General features: G+C 46.5%; 1 protein-coding gene across 7 annotated transcripts in view; it reads right to left on the bottom strand.

Moving 5' to 3' along the window:
• Nucleotides 1–3: 3 nt before the first annotated feature.
• The window catches only part of IKBKG (inhibitor of nuclear factor kappa B kinase regulatory subunit gamma), a 21,240-nt gene continuing 5,550 nt past the window's right edge, over nt 4–15,693 (bottom strand). For 3 of the 7 annotated variants that reach the window (XM_073590927.1, XM_073590933.1, XM_073590928.1), the window contains 13 exons: nt 14,872–15,113; nt 14,009–14,119; nt 13,553–13,645; nt 13,418–13,479; nt 13,280–13,333; nt 12,891–12,993; nt 12,374–12,492; nt 11,848–11,988; nt 8,008–8,104; nt 7,778–7,927; nt 7,558–7,691; nt 7,428–7,483; nt 4–1,292 (listed from right to left, as the gene is read on the bottom strand). In XM_073590927.1, coding sequence (XP_073447028.1) covers nt 1,168–1,292; nt 7,428–7,483; nt 7,558–7,691; nt 7,778–7,927; nt 8,008–8,104; nt 11,848–11,988; nt 12,374–12,492; nt 12,891–12,993; nt 13,280–13,333; nt 13,418–13,479; nt 13,553–13,645; nt 14,009–14,119; nt 14,872–15,113 — 1,487 coding nt within the window. In that variant the 3' untranslated portion in view covers nt 4–1,167. The remainder of the gene's footprint in view (nt 1,293–7,427; nt 7,484–7,557; nt 7,692–7,777; nt 7,928–8,007; nt 8,105–11,847; nt 11,989–12,373; nt 12,493–12,890; nt 12,994–13,279; nt 13,334–13,417; nt 13,480–13,552; nt 13,646–14,008; nt 14,120–14,871; nt 15,114–15,693) is intronic. The other 4 variants (XM_073590930.1, XM_073590929.1, XM_073590931.1 and 1 more) reach the window with 4 other exon arrangements.

Raw genomic sequence — 15,693 nt, 5'->3', positions numbered from 1 at the left:
GCATTTTTGGCGCTTTTACAACACATTTAATTTACAGAGTAACAGAATGAGGTGTCTGGAAGAGACAGTAAGTATGTTCCCCATTTTGGGCTGGCGGGATGAGCCACGGAGAACCGACCATTGCACAACAATCCGCAGACTCTGGTAGTCATTCTAGAGCAGATCTGTCACCAGATATCACTATAGACTAACCCTTTAAGGACACACTTGGTTTTTTGCTAACTTCCTTCTCCCATAACTTTATTTCTCGCCATTGCAAAGTTGTGGGCCCGAGTTGAAACCTTGAACAACATTCGTTTTACCAGATGATATACCGGAGAGAAAAAAAAATCCAAGGCGGTGTTAAAGGTTGGGCAAAAGCTTTTTTTTTTTTGGGTTCAGTTTTTAAAGTAGCACTCTGCAGCTCACTAATGCCAGTGTTCTGTTTCTCCTCCCCAACCCCCTTGACTTTTTTTTTTTTTTTTTTTTTTCCTTCAATGGAGCCTGTTTAATTTTTCCAGTTTGATGTATATATGACCTTTATCACTTAAATCGCCCTTCATTTTTACGCTTTTTTTTTTCCCCCTTTATGATGTTTACCATATGGATTGATTGGGGTAATATTTTTTTCCACTTTAAATTTCAAAAATTAAATTTGAAATGTTAATTTTACATATTGTATAAAAATATATATATTTTTTTAAACTCTTCCTTTCAGTCCCTTATAGAGACTTGAATTTCCACCACTGTCAGATTCACAGTGGCATTTACAGGTAAAGCACCTAAGAGGCCAGTGCCGACTGTGCGGCACACCTGGCACCCTGTGTATGGAGCGGGCTCAACTCCCAAACATGACTGATGTTGGAGAGGGGGTTATGATAAGCATTTTAATATTAGCTTGGAAAACTTTGAGAAAGCATTATACTACCATTCTAATAGGTTTTAAAAGTACACCCAGCCTCATTAGGTCTAAAATCAATCAACTGTACGTAGCATTGTGATATCTGGCGACTGATCTGCTTTAAGCAAAAAAAAGTTTTAATTTGTCTTTTACATTCATAAAATGGAGGATTGTGCCTTCTCAAACATTTGCATCATCCTTCAACTTCCAATGGTAAAATTGCATCAGTGTGCAGTCAGGTAAGTGTCCATTCACAATCTATAGGAACAGTCCATAGCATTGGGCGGCTACTGTATACAATCCATCACGTGTATCTGCAGAGTATCAATGTCTGGCGCTTTGTACTGACACTTCGGGCAGCAGAACTCTTGTCGCTCCAAAGGTGGGATGGAAGCTGGTGATGGGTACAGACCTAGAAAGGAAATAGAGGTAACAGTAAGAATCACGTAAGAGCAAGGAATTCACTTGTCTACCCACCTCGACAGAGACCCTTCCCTATCCACATTACTATGGGTGTATGTACCGGCCTGACATCAGTGTCTAATGACCCAACTAATGCCATAAAATGGAAAACGGGCAAAAATGAAACCCTGCTGTGTACTAAATATACTGCAATACAAAAAATGTATCACTTGAGTAAGTTCCCTTACAGAACTAGAAAAAAATTAAATAGGGTTTCACCATGTCTGCAAAAGTCCAATCAAAATATTTAACCTATACAATTAAGCAAAAAATGCAATTCAAACATAGTATGGGCTTCAATAAAACAATAGCTCAGGACCCAGAAAAAAGAGCCCTTACATCAGTCTACTGTTGGAAAATGAAGTTACAGGTCTCAGAAAGAAGCAGCATGAACAATTTCTATTATTCACCGCTTATAGGGCAATCTGTAGAAGCTATCCCCCTAAATCAGTCTATATGGACATTTAGGTCATAGGAAGCTGAATAAAATCTGTGATCCAATGTCTTATTCCAGAGAAATCTATATTTTTCTTAATATGTAAATGAGCTGTTAAGATCTATGGCCTAGACATAGCTCATTTACATAAAGCAAAGTGGATTTCCTTGAAAGACATTGGATCGCAGATATCAAGGTATCATTTTGTTCAGCTTCCTACGACCTGTATGTCGATATAGATGGCTTAGGAGGGTAGTGCCTGCATCTAGATCCCCTTTAAAGGGAATCTGTCACCTATTTTTTAGTCCTATCAGCTGCTGCCACTGCCAGCAGGGGATTATCTACAGCATTCTATAATGCTGTAGATAAGCCCCCGATGTAATCAGAAAGATAAGAAAAATGAGTTAGATAATACTTACCGGAGGCGTGGTCTGGTGCTGATGTGTGTCGCGGTCAGGCGCCTCCCATCTTCTAGTGATACCATTCTCCTTCTTACTTCTGCTGCGGCCCCTGCACAGGCGTACTTTACTCTGCCCTCAACCGGGCAGATAAAGTACTGCAGTGTGCAGGCGCCGAGAAAGGTCAGAGCTCCTACACACTGCAGTACTTTACTCTGCCCTCAACAGGGCAGATTAAGTACGCCTGTGCCGGAGCCACGGCAGAAGTAAGAAGGAGGATGGTATCACTAGAAGATGGGAGGCGCCGGACCGCAGTGCAGAATGCTGTAGATAAGCCTCTGATGGTGGTGCCGGCAGCTGATAGGGCTAAAAAAATAGGGGACAGATTCCCTTTAAAAAATACACAACGTTGGAATCACAGTAATCAATAGAGAATCGGGCTAACAGGTCATTTTTTTACCACCCAGTAAAAGTAGAAATAAAAACCAAAATTCCATATTTAAGGTTATCGCTTCATTGGGGGCACACAAAAAACCATGGGTGTATGCTACTGCCACAAGGAGGCTGACACTCTGCAGAAAAAAACTAGCTCCTCCTCCGCAATGTACACCCCACCGACTGGCACTAAGTTAAGGGGGTTTTACACTAAGCGATATCGCTAGCAATATCGCTAAAACGTCACTGGTTTTGTGACGTTATAGCGATATTGCTAGCGATATCGCTATGTGTGATACTTACCAGCGACCGGCTCCCCCGCTGTCCTTCGCTGATCGCGTGAGAATGTCCGGCTCCATTTCTCGTCGGGCACTTCCTGCTGTGACGACGAGCGACGCTGGACGCGGGCGGGAGGACGCAGGATCGCTGTGTGTGAATGGTAAGTATCGTGCGCTGCGTCGCTGCTGCATCGCTGTGAGATCTTTCTGTATGAAAGCTCACTAGCGATCATTTAGCGATGCACCAGCGATCCTGACCGGGTCGGATCGCTGGTTGGATCGCTGGTGCATCGCTAAATGTAAAAGGGCCTTTAATCCGTTTTAGCTTACTGTCAGTAGGAGGTGGACACGGGTCTGCTCTTGGACCTGTTTCTACCTTTACGTTTTGTTGTTTTTATTAAAGATTTTTATTTTTCAGATTCAGCTTGTGATTCTGGGCGACAGAGTGGTTGTCATTCTGCTCTCCCCCCTAGAGATCGGGACCACAGTGTGATAGTGTGACTACTGTACCATCTCATGCCTACCAGGTAGGACCCTATCCCCCCAACACAGCAAGAGTGTTTGGGACATCCTCCCTGAGGACAGGCATATTGGTCCTTGCCCTCCAGGGCCAGTCGTGCAGGGTAGTAAGACAGAACAGTTACTTGACAGTCATCCGAAGATGTCAGCTGCCCAGAGATCTCTTGATGTCCTTTGATGTCCATCTTACATCACCGGTCTGTGAAGGATTCAAGATCTTCAGGACAGTTATTTTCATGGCAGTGCAGGGGGCTCCTTTTTTTAAAGAAAAAAAAAACTGGCTACACTGAACAGGCTCCAACAGATTCTCAGAATGACGGGTTGCTCCCACCTAGGAGGACTCTGGGTGGGCGGCAGTCTCCTTCAATTTTGGGACGAATGGCTCTGTAGAAAGATGACACCTGGGTCCGAGATGTCTCCTATGGTTACAATATGTAGTTTTCTACACTCCCTCACTTTGGATTTTACAAATCTCGCCAAAGAATGCTTCACTCATCCCCGGGTTTTTCAAGGCTGTCTGAACTCTCCAAAGCCGGCTTCATTGTCCCCACACGAGCGCTTTTCAGCTTTATATTCAATCTTGTTCATGGTTCCAAAGAAAGGTGGCTCCGTTCGTCCCATCCTGGATCTCACGTTATTAAATGGCTAGGTGCGACTGCGTCACTTCAGAATGCAGTCCCTTCGATCGGTATTAGCCTCCATGGAGCCAGAGGAATTCCTCTGCTCGGTGGACATTCAAGATGTCTACCTGCACGTTCCCTCCGAACCAGAGATTCCTTTTCGCAAAACAGGAATGCCATTTCCAGTTCAGTGCTCCCATTTGGCTTGGCCTAGCCACCGCTTCCAGGGTTTTTACGAAAATAATGGTGACAGCTTTGGCCGTTCTGGTCACCTAGACGACATTCATCAAGGCTGCATCCCGCAGGGCATGCCAAGAGAGTCTACAGATTACTGTGGACACCCTTTCTTGTCTGGGTTGGATTTTCAACACTGACGTTGTCTCTGATCCTGGTCCAACGTATTGTTTTTCTGGGAATGCTTTACGACACCGCCCAAGCAAAAATTTTCCTACCCAAGAAAAAGTTTAACACAGGCACGGGATTCATTCTCTGACGCCGCTCACCTTGTTCCCGCCGCTTCTGCACCAGTATACTAGGTAAGATGGTTGCTTCAATGGAAGCAGTCCCGTTTGCTCAATTTCACACATCCCCTCTTCAACTCTTCCTTCTAGTAAGATGGGACAGGTCGATCTGTTTGCTGTATCGGCTTTTCTCAATTCCCTCGTGAATAAAGAAGTCCCTGGGAAGGGACTCTGTTGGTCCATCTTACGAGATATTTCCTACCTATTCATTGGAAGATCGTGACAACTGATGTTGGCCTACGTGGCTTGGGAGCAATAGTTCAGGACTTAACAGGTCAGGGCCGATAGTCCGCTCAGGAATCATCTTTTCCAATCAACGTTCTTGCTCTGCTTCCTTGGCAGGAACTTCTCTACGGTTGTCCGATTCAAGGCCAGTCCGATGATGCCACGGCGGTGGCATATGTCAATCACCAAGGGGGAACTCAAAGCCAGACAGTGATGTCTGAGGTCGCTTGGCTCCTGTCCTGAGCAGAATGTTCCAGCAATCTCTGCGCTACACATCCCAGGAGTGGACAATTGGCCTCCAGACTGTCAGCTGACAATGTCTTGTTGCCGGCGAATTGTCACTGAACCTGTCAGTTCTTCACAGGACCTGCCTCAGATGGGGGACTCCGGACGTTGACCTGATGGTGTCCAGACTCAACCACAAGGTTCCTCAGTTTATATCCAGATCTCGTGACCCGTTAGTGACGAGATGTGCTAGCAGTTTTCTGGGCACTGTTCTCCCTCCCATATGTTTCCACCCCTAAAGCTAGTCCCCAGGGTAGTCAAAAAGATAAAAGCGGAAGGAGTATGTGTCATATGCGTTGCTATCGACTGGCCCCAAAGACCCTGGTACACAGAAGTAATCAATCTTCTTGGAGACATTCCGTGGAAACTCCCAGATCTTCCAGACCTTTTGTGGCAGGGGTCCCGCTACCACCAGAATTCTAAGTTTCTCAATTTAACGGCATGGCTGTTGCAGCCACAGTTCTAAAGTTGGCTCGTTTCTCTCATTAGGTAGTCCAGACCATGATTAAAGCAAGGAAGCCTTCATCCTATCGCATCTACCTCCGTATAAGGAAATATTTCTTTCACTGGTGCGAAACTAATCTGATCATTCCAATGAGTTTTCATCTCCCATCCATTTTGTGCATTTTACAGTCGGAGCTGGAGTCCAGACTCCCTTAGTTCTCTTAAAAGACACGTATCTGCCCTTTACATCTTTCAAAGGAATCTTGCAGTTCGCCGACAGCTCAAAACATTCATTCAAGGAGTTGCTCACTCCATTACTCCCTACTGGCCTCCAGTAGACCCCTGGGATCTTAATTTAGTGCTCAACGTATTACAGGATACTCCTTTTGAACCACTGCGTGAGGTCTCTTTCACATTCCTTTCTTGGAAGGTTGCCTTCCTGGTTGCTATTACTTCTATTAGGTGAGTATCTGAGCTTACAGCACCCTCCTGTTGTTCTTATATTTTTCACCAGGACAAGATGGTCCTACGTCTGGGTTCCATCCTTTCGTCCCAAGGTAGTTTCCACTTTTCATCTTAATAGGACATCGCCCTTCTTTTTTGTTTGTCTCCCTCTCAACCCTGAGAGTGGTTGTTGAACAAACTGGACTTGGTAAGAGCACTCTGTTTTTACATATCCAGGACAGCCTTTCAGGCACACAGGTTCTCTGTTCATCATCCCAGAAGGTCCACGGAAGGGTCTCCCTGCTTTCAGGTCTACCATTGCTCGCTAAGTCCGTTTTGCCATTCTGGAAGCCAACCGACTAAGAAGCAGAGCGCGCCCACTGAGTATCACAGCACACTCCACCCGCTCAGTGGAGGCTTCTGGGCTGTACATCACCAGGCATCAGCCTCACAGCTCTGCAAAGTTACTACATGGTCTTCCATTCATAAATTTACCAAATTCTACAGGGTACACATCCGTGCTTCATCGGATGCGATCCTCGGTAGAAAGGTCTTGAAAGCCGCAGTGGCCTGAGCTCTGACTTAAGGGTAGTATTCCTTTTCCCACCCTTGGGACTGCTTTTGGACATCCCTTGGTTTCCTGTGTCCACCCAATGAAGCGAGAGAGAAATTAAAATTTTGGTTACTCACTAGAAAATCTTTTTCTCGAAGTCTTCATTGGGAAACACAGCACCCGCCCATGTTTACTGTTGTATTGGGTTCAGTTGGTTTTTGTTTTGTCACTAACTGATTATACGCTAGTGTGAAACTAGCCTTAAAGGAGCTGCGGAGGGATGCAGACTTCCGTGAAGCTCCGCCCACGGCCGCACCTCCTCCGTTGGCCTGCATATCCTATCTTTAGTATTAGGTACGCAGGTCGTGTCGATGTATGTGGATGCCTCCGCATGCGTCGTTTTGACGGTGCGGTGACCTGCGCTGAACGCAACGTGTTGCGTTGTTTTGACGGTGCGGCGACCGCATACATCAGCACGGCCTGCGTACCTAATGCTAAAGATAGGGTACGCATGCTGGTGGAGCTTCACTGAGGAAGTCCACATCCCTCCGCAGCTCCTCCATACACTAGTGTGAAACTAGCCTAACCTAGTACTGGTGGGTGGGGTGTACACTGCAGAGGAGGCGCTACTTTTTTTTTTTGCATAGTGGCAGCAGCATTCACCCATGATTTCCTGTGTCCCCCAATGAAGGATCCGCGAAACAGAATTTACGTGATTAACCAAAAGCTTCATTTTTCCCCTCCAAACCATATGTGGTAATAAAATAAACCTACCACTAGTTTCACAGAGAGAAAAAAAACCCAAGCCCTCACACAAATATATTGATGGAACAATAAGTTTTATGATTCTATTAAGATGGGGAGGGAAGAACGAAACTTTGTCCAGGGAAAAAGGGATGAAAAGTGGAAGTACAGGCTAGTACTCACCACCCATGCTTTGCCGTAAATCAGAATGTCTGTTCCTCATCTCTTCGATCCTAGTCCTATAAAGAACAGACAGCGTTACCAGACTGAAATCACCATACCAGGGCAAATTATAACTGGGTCCCAGACGGACCTGGCCCCCTCAGATTCATTCCTCCACCTTTCTCGCAGTAGTTCATCCATCTGTTCCTGCAGCTCCTGCTTCTCTGCATGAAGCCTCGCTCGGGCTTCACGTTCCGTGTGAAAGTCCAACCGAAATATTTCTGCCTGGGTTGGGGGATAAATAAGAAAAAATAAAGTTGGTATCCAGTGCTTAGACCACAGCTAAGTGTCGCCCCTCTGCGATGGCTGACCTGGGCCTTCAGCACAGATATTGTCTCCTTCAGACTTTTTTTCTCGTCCGTCTCGACCTTCAGCTTATCAATAAGTTCCTGCTTGGCCACGAGCGCCTCTTCCGCCTCCTGCAGCTGCTGCATCAATTCTTGAAGTTGTCCTTGCAAGGTCTAAAACGCAACAGACGTTACATAAGTCCAAACGTTACAAGCAAAGGAGTCTACACCACGATGGGTCGGCTTGTACTCACCTTTATCATTTTCTCATGATGGATGCTCTTCTTGATGTGGGCGTCATATTCTTGAAATACTTTGTGATACGCGGACTGGAGCTGGGCCAACTTCCTCCTAGAGATGAGAAATTGTGATGTTTTATGTTCCCCTACATAACATTCAGTTTGGCAAGATGTTCACTTTCCATGCAGCTCCTCCACAGGAGAAGTATGGTATTACACAGTGCTTGTGAACATGGCTGCTTTTTTTTTTAATTTTAGTCTGTTCCTGTAGTAGCACTTTGGCAAAAACTTCACTAACCAATATATGCACAGGGTGAGATGGTCACTGCGGTCACGGCTCATGTTTCAGCAGCGTAGATTGCGATGGGCCACTGCTACTTCGCAGGTGAATGGGATCATATTGCAGCACTTAGGGTACTGTAATGAGCCAACCCCCAAAAAAACAAAGACCCTAAATAACAAAATTAAGAATGCACACAATCTATAAAGTGATAAGTCATTTGTGATACAGTGTTCAGCACCATTGTGTATGTTTTTTATTAAGGGGGTGAAATATTAGCTGCTTTTTTTTTTTGCACAAACAGTGCCACATCTGGCTACAGGCTGGGTCTGGTAATGCAGCTAGATTTCATTAAAGTAAATGGAACAGTGGCACTTTCTCGTGGAGAGTGGGAGCAGCCATGTTTTTCTTACTGTGTGCAACCAGAGTGATGAATGTGTGATTGGACCCTTCACCATGGTACAGAATATGGTGATTTTTTTCCCCTTGTGCATTTAAAAGAACGACAACTTTAGCAACGTGGCTCAAAAAATAGGAAGAAATTGCAAAACTTGTAAAAACTCCTCAGCAGAAGAGGGTAACGCAGGCAGAGCAGCAGGACAGCCAGGAGCCTTCACACTCGGAAGAAAAGGAACGCAATCCCCTGGAACAACAGGACGGTCACATGTAGAAAGGGTCTCGTTAAAGGGGTGGTCCGGAATCTATAAAACATGGCAGCTTTCTTCTGGTAAGGCAACCCAGTTCCATTAAAGTGAATGGGGCTGATCTGCCCTTCCACATCCAACAACAGTATTGGTTTGTGTGACAGTGGCCATGTTTTTCTAATTCCGGTCTTTCCCTTTAATTCAGTGGTATTTAAAAAACAAAATTGAAACAAGATCCATAATTTATATAACTGCATATACGACTTAAGAATATAATTATAGTTGATGGAAACCTGCATTTTTTTGTTCAGTTTCCAAGGTGTCCCATTTTTTTTTTTTGACTGATTGTTTATTGCGCTCCCGCTCCCCATCTGTGGCTATGAGGCGCAGTCGAGACCTATAAATCATACGTGCGTAATGCATACAAATGCCACAATACCGGGCACAATGTGTAGACTAATGTGGCGCTGTTCCTAGAAGGCAGCAACAGTGGTTTCTAATTTCATACAACCCTTTTAGAGCCCTAAAGCTAGTAAATACTAAAGCAGGTACACGGATGATTTATGTCTTGCTGATAACATCTGATGTGTGCCAAATATCTTCAAAAATGGGTTCACATCCAAAACTGGGGATAGAGATCAATGAAGATTTACACAAGCAGGTTTCAGCGCATAAAGAGCCCAATTATGAATGCAGCGAGTCGATCGGCGCTCATTTTAAGGCCCTTTTACGCTGGATCAATGCTAACTGGGGACAAGTGAACTCCATGTAAACATGTTAGCGATAAGCCAAATATTGGGTCCAAGAGTTCTTATGATTGTTCCTGCCATGTCCAAAAGTGCAGCTGCCAGACACTCAGTCCGTGTGCTGCTAAACGTGAACCTGTCAGCAGGATTGTGCACAGTAACCTACAGTGGCAGGTCGGCGCTGTTATACTGACTACAATGATACCTGGTGATGAAATCTGCCTTGTGGTTGTTGTTTAATCTTTATTTGCAGTCTTGAGTTACGGGCCTGTCACACTAAGCGATATCGCAAGCAATATCGCTATAACTTATGACGTTATAGCGATATCGCTGTGTGTGATACCTACGACCTGCTCCCCCGCTGGTTATCGCTGATCGCGCGAGAACGTCCTGGACTGCTTCTCGTCGTCAGCTTCCTCTGGAGTGGCGAGCGTGGAGCCGGGCGGGAGGACGTCAGGATCGCCTGGTGTGACAGGTAAGTAGCGATCCCCGTCCCCAGCGATGTCGCTGGTGAGATCTGCCTGTGTGGCAGCTCACTAGCGACCATTTAGCGATGCACCAGCGATCCTGACCGCGTCATATCGCTGGTCGGGATCACTGGTACATCGCTAAGTGTGACAGTACTTTTAGAGACTCTCGTGCTCTAGGGTGGCCTGTAGGAGGACAACCCTATCTTAGTAGAGAATGTTTTTTCTCTGTAGCAAGATAGCCTGCGCAGTAGCACCTATCAGCGATCCGATAGATGCTACAGCGCAGGCATTTTAAGAGGGTTTTTTTTTTTTTTTTTTCAGAATAAGTATTTGAATAAATAAAACAATTTAATGGATATTATAGATGCAATCATGCTGCAGCACCAATGCCGCCTCCTGCCTGCTGAATGTAATTTTTTTTCAGTACATATAATATTCAGTATGTAAACTAGGGGGCAGGTCAGTGAGGAATCAGTGACCTGTCAGAAGCCATACAGATGAATATGTAAGCATAGCACCACATGAAGACTCCCCCACACACACAGGCCACCCCAGAGCACTATAGTCTCATTAACTGAAAACGGACAATAAAGATTATCTAACAACCACAAGACGGATTTCATCACCAGGTATCATTGTAATCAGTATAATGGCGCCAACCTGACACTGTAGGTTACTGCACACAATCCTGCTGACAGGTTTTCTTTAATTACAAATGGCCGTGCAATTTTACAAAAAACAAAGTCTAAAGTTCCCAGGGTGCAAAAACAAAGGATTTTTCTTAGTTTGCGTTAGCCACGTGGACTCATAGTTTTCGAGCACGCCGAAGACACTCGGTTAGCACATAAGCATGCTCCGATAGCACCTTATCTGAGCACGCTCACTCATCACTATGGATAAGTATTGAGGCATCTACAAAAGATCTGTGGTAAGTTCTCTAGGATATTTGGAACCACCGAGTTGTTGCAAAATCCATGTGCGAGTTTATCAAAAGGAACGGATAAAGACAAATGGCGGTCAATGCAAATTCTGATTCCCATTTCTCTTTTATTCATTCACTTTGCCTTTTGTTAATTGCTAAAACTATTAACTCCCCTAATATAAAGGCTTCTTACTGTGCAGCATTCTTTCCCACACCTGCTTACGGGATGTTCTATGCAGGCGAGTCACTGTGACCTCTGGTGTGCATGCCGATAATATGCTCTCCCCACTTCCTCCCTGAACAGTCATCGCTAGGAACCATGTATACATAGCAATGACTATGCAGGGAGGAAGAGGGGAGAGCACCTTATGGGCACGCACACCGGAGCTCATTGGAGCGGAAGAGCCCTAAATGCAGTGCCCATAGAAGGGAGGAAGAAGTATGTATTGTGGAAAGCGTGCAGGGCGCAGGAGCAAGATTCCTGCACCAGAACTGATGCTGATTTGAGGTGGGTAGTATTATAATGAGAAGCGGAGGCAGGGATTTCTTCCAGACACAATGTCCCAGAGCCTGGAATAAATCATTAGCATAAAGAAAGAATATAAGATTTCTCAACAGCAAGACCATTGATATGAGGCATACAGGTAGGTCTAGTGTAACATTTCTATCACCTGTATGCCCATATTAATAGGTCATATGTCGCGGGGGGGGGTGAGACAGATTCCTTTTAAAACTTTTGCTCGATCCCAGATATTTTATCCTGCATCCCCCCCATGATTACTGGATGACTTACATCTCTTCTCTGGCGTTCGTTCTCTCTATCTTCAGTGCTGCTTCCAGGTTCTGCATCTGCAGTCGGTTCTGATCCAGCTGGAGGACCTGCTGCTTCATCTGAGCCTCCCATTCCCGCTGCTGCTCTTGTGTGCTTTGTAGGCTGCAAAACCAGAGACTGAGGTTACAATACGAGTGTGCACAGACTGCTACGTCCAGGATCTGTAAAGGGGATCTCTCACTAAAAGAACACCTTTCCTAAAGGGGGCCTTCCCAGAGAACATCGGATTGGCACCGGCACATCCTTGAGGAGCAATCAAGTGCCATCCAGGGGTTTGCACATTTCCCCTGCAAGTTCCATGTAGCATAGCATATCGGACAGTAAGAGGAGTAGTTGACCATTAGAAATGAGAAAATAAATTTGCAGAGCCCTGGTCCAGCGGCCACGTCAGTCCTACAAATCAGAAGAGGCGCTGGGGACTTTTAGCAGGTACCCCCTGCAACCCCTTTAAGGACCACCGCTTCATCCATCTCCATTAGTTCCTTACCTTTCCTCCACCTTTTTTTTCTGGTGTGTAGAAACCTCCAGACTCCTTTGGCTCTCGTGTAGCTCCCCAAGAAGAGATGTTACCTGGGCTTTTACTGACATCTTCTCCTCCGTCAGTAACTAGAAGGTAAAAGAGAATTTTAGTAACAACCTGCATCTGCTGTCAATACAGAATACAGGTTGTGAGTGACTGGTCTGTACACCAAGCCTCCATCTCTGCCTATGGGGAGATGCCAGCTATCCATATGGTACCGAGACAGGCTTGATGTCAGGTAGGACAGCGTTCCACCTTCCCAAGAAACAGCGCCACCACTGAGTCGTGTAATGCATTCACAGGCCGAGTTGCCAGTGGACAAGAGTGGTGCTGTATAGTTTTATTCTAATACCATACAGCCTCTTTAAGACACACAGATTAGAGCTGAGCAAACAGATTGGCACTGCCCTGGTGCTGCCTACACCATGGTGCCAATATTTCTGCTAATTTCTCCAATGATCACAAGTTGGACACGTCTTTGTACCTGCAGTTTTCGATGCGCTTCCTCCCCTTGCTCGCTCAGGTGGTGCGTCAGACGCGACACCTCCTCTTTCAGCTCTTTCATCTGCTCCTGCAGCTGAGTATTCCTGCAGAAAAGCAAGAAGTGGCAAGTTATATAAACTAGGGGGGAAACGTGGGAGAGACCCCCTGGCATCTTAGCCCCTTGCCCAGCGGCAATCCCCATCACCCTGAGCCAAAACCATAAGACTACCTGAGAATTAGAAAACAAAGGAGCCGCTTTCTTGCACAAGGGTAATGTGTAGTATTGCACTCTGGGATGCAATACCATAACCGACCTCTTGACAGGGGTGGCAGTGTTTCTGCAAGAAAGCAGCTCCTTTTGTCTTGCAAATATACATTAAGGGCGCTCACAGTGTCTCGGCCTCCCGCAGCTTCTCCTGGAGATCTTGCTCGGCTCTTGCTTTTCTATAAGTAACAGATATAGAGAGTGGTGAACAAGAGGAGGCGACGCTGAAGGGGTAAATCCCCCCCCCAAAGCCGGTCCCCTACCTTTCCCCACCCCCCTGCAGGAAATCTACTTCTGTTTGCACGCTACGGACTTCAGTTTCCTCCTGCAACAATAAGGCACAAATCATTAGATCACAGAAGGGATCAAGATGGCGAGCGCAAGTACGTCTCCCTCACCCGCAGTCTGACCCCATTTGTAGCTGCCGAATTCATCATCCGAGTCCTCTCCTTTTCCAGGGTCAGGTTTGCTTCCATTAACCTCTGCAATTCCTTTAGGATATCATCCAGCAGAAAGACATCCATCAATAAGGGAAAAAGAAGAAGACAACACCATGCAAAAAAAAAAAAAAAAAGAACACTGAACAGCGTCAACATCTGGTCCCAAGACAGAATCATGGATGACAGGATTAGGAAAAAACTGGCTGAAACCTAAGAAACAGCACCCCACCCGACTATAGGCCATGTCACGCATTGCATTCACTTAAAGGGGCCTTCCAATTTACTAAAGCTGAGCGGTTTGAGCCGTCACCTCTGCTCAACTCACTGATCGGCTGCAGCTTTTTTGATAGGAATGCAAGTATTTCAGGGTGGCCAGCTCCTATTACCTGGGTGCTGACAGGCGTGCGGTCTCACCTGCTCAGCTCGGGGTGGCCCCGCGTGACTTCGCGCAGGCTCTCTCAGCGCTTCGCACATACTTTGGGTCAGAGTTTCACAGGAGGACATAGAACTGCCAGGGCTGTTAGCCTAATGACACACAGCACAGCAGTCAGGCCGGGCCCGAGCCGAGGAGAGAGGCAGAGGACAGAGCGACAGAGCACGGAGGATACGGCAGCGCCCCCAACAGGTAATTAAGCATTCCGGGTCACTTATCCCTTAGGTGCTTTCATTACTATACCCAGTGGTGAGCGAAGCAGCATAGGACACACAGACCACCCACACCGCATAGGAATTTAATTTTTTTTTTTCATGATTGTCTGCAGCGGTCAATTACTGTAATTGTCACTGCTGCACTGTAATTTGACATAGACACTGAGGGAAGAAGCGCCCCATACACGATAGATAGGGGTCCAATCCTACCAACAATTTACATTAATGTGTATGGGGGTCCTATAGGCTCCGTCCACACTTGCACTATGGGTTTCCATAACTTATAGGATGGCTCTGTCGCTGCTTGGACTTGTCACAGTATAAGTGGAGGCCTACAGCACCAGTGTGAACAGAGCATTAAAAAGCTAAAGCCAGACATCACACTGACCTATGAAACATGGAGAACATGCATTATTCTGACTACTGTGCATAGACACAACTCAAATTGGGATGTAGGAGTGTGGAAGAGAGCAGCTCAGGACCCCATGTGTTGGCGGGGGCACAGAACGGGCACGGAGCAGTACTATACAGGAAGCCCACAGCCCGGGAAGTGCCCCTGCTATGTATTACATGACAGCTTTTCCAAGGGTGTAAGGAGCATGAAGGTTCAGGAAGAAGCAGGCAGTCACCTTGGAGGGTCCCTCGGCCATGGCCTCGTCTTCTCGGGTGGCAGTCGCCTCACATAAATGTTTTCTCGCCTCCTCCAGTTGACATTGTAGGGAGTCGCGGTCGGACGATAACCTCAGCACCAGGCTCTTGGCTTCACTGAACTTGAAAGCGATGAACTCCCGCTCTCTCCTCTGTGTCTCCTGAAACTCCAGCATCTCGCCATGTCTCTTCCTGAGCATGGTGTTACTCTGCTCTAGAGCCACTGGGGGGAGAGGAAGGCAAAGGGGGTTCACAGAGGGGCGAGAAGAAATGGCATGTGTCTCAGACCCTGCACTGGGCGCGATATAGGGAGTAGGGTGTACCGGGAGCGTAATGGTCCCATCACCTAACACATGTGCAGTAGACCAGTCATACTGCCGTCACCCACAAAAAGTTCTAACAATTTTTGATGCACAAACAAGTCTAGTATGCCCAGGAAGTGTCCCGGGTTCTCATGCATTCAGCATTCTGCCAGCACTATAGGTGCTGGAATTTTCTTTTGTTCCCTTCCCAATAAGCAATGCTTCTACTATCGTTGTACTGCTTGTCTGCCCAGAACTAAAAGTTCAGTTCTCTGTTAACGCCTGTATACAGTTTGACAGAAAACAGATCAGAAAAAAACAAAGACATTCCCCCCACTTCCCGGAGAGTGGCAGAGACTGGCCCCCACTTCCCGGAGAGTGGCAGAGACTGGCCCCCACTTCCCGGAGAGTGGCAGAGACTGGCCCCCACTTCCCGGAGAGTGGCAGAGACTGGCCCCCACTTCCCGGAGAGTGGCAGAGACTGGCCCCCACTTCCCGGAG

Source organism: Dendrobates tinctorius, unplaced genomic scaffold (assembly GCF_039654945.1).
Source record: "Dendrobates tinctorius isolate UK_male_01 unplaced genomic scaffold, ASM3965494v1 ptg000120l, whole genome shotgun sequence".
Lineage (NCBI taxonomy): Eukaryota > Metazoa > Chordata > Amphibia > Anura > Dendrobatidae > Dendrobates > Dendrobates tinctorius.
This window is presented reverse-complemented; position numbering and strand designations above follow the sequence as displayed.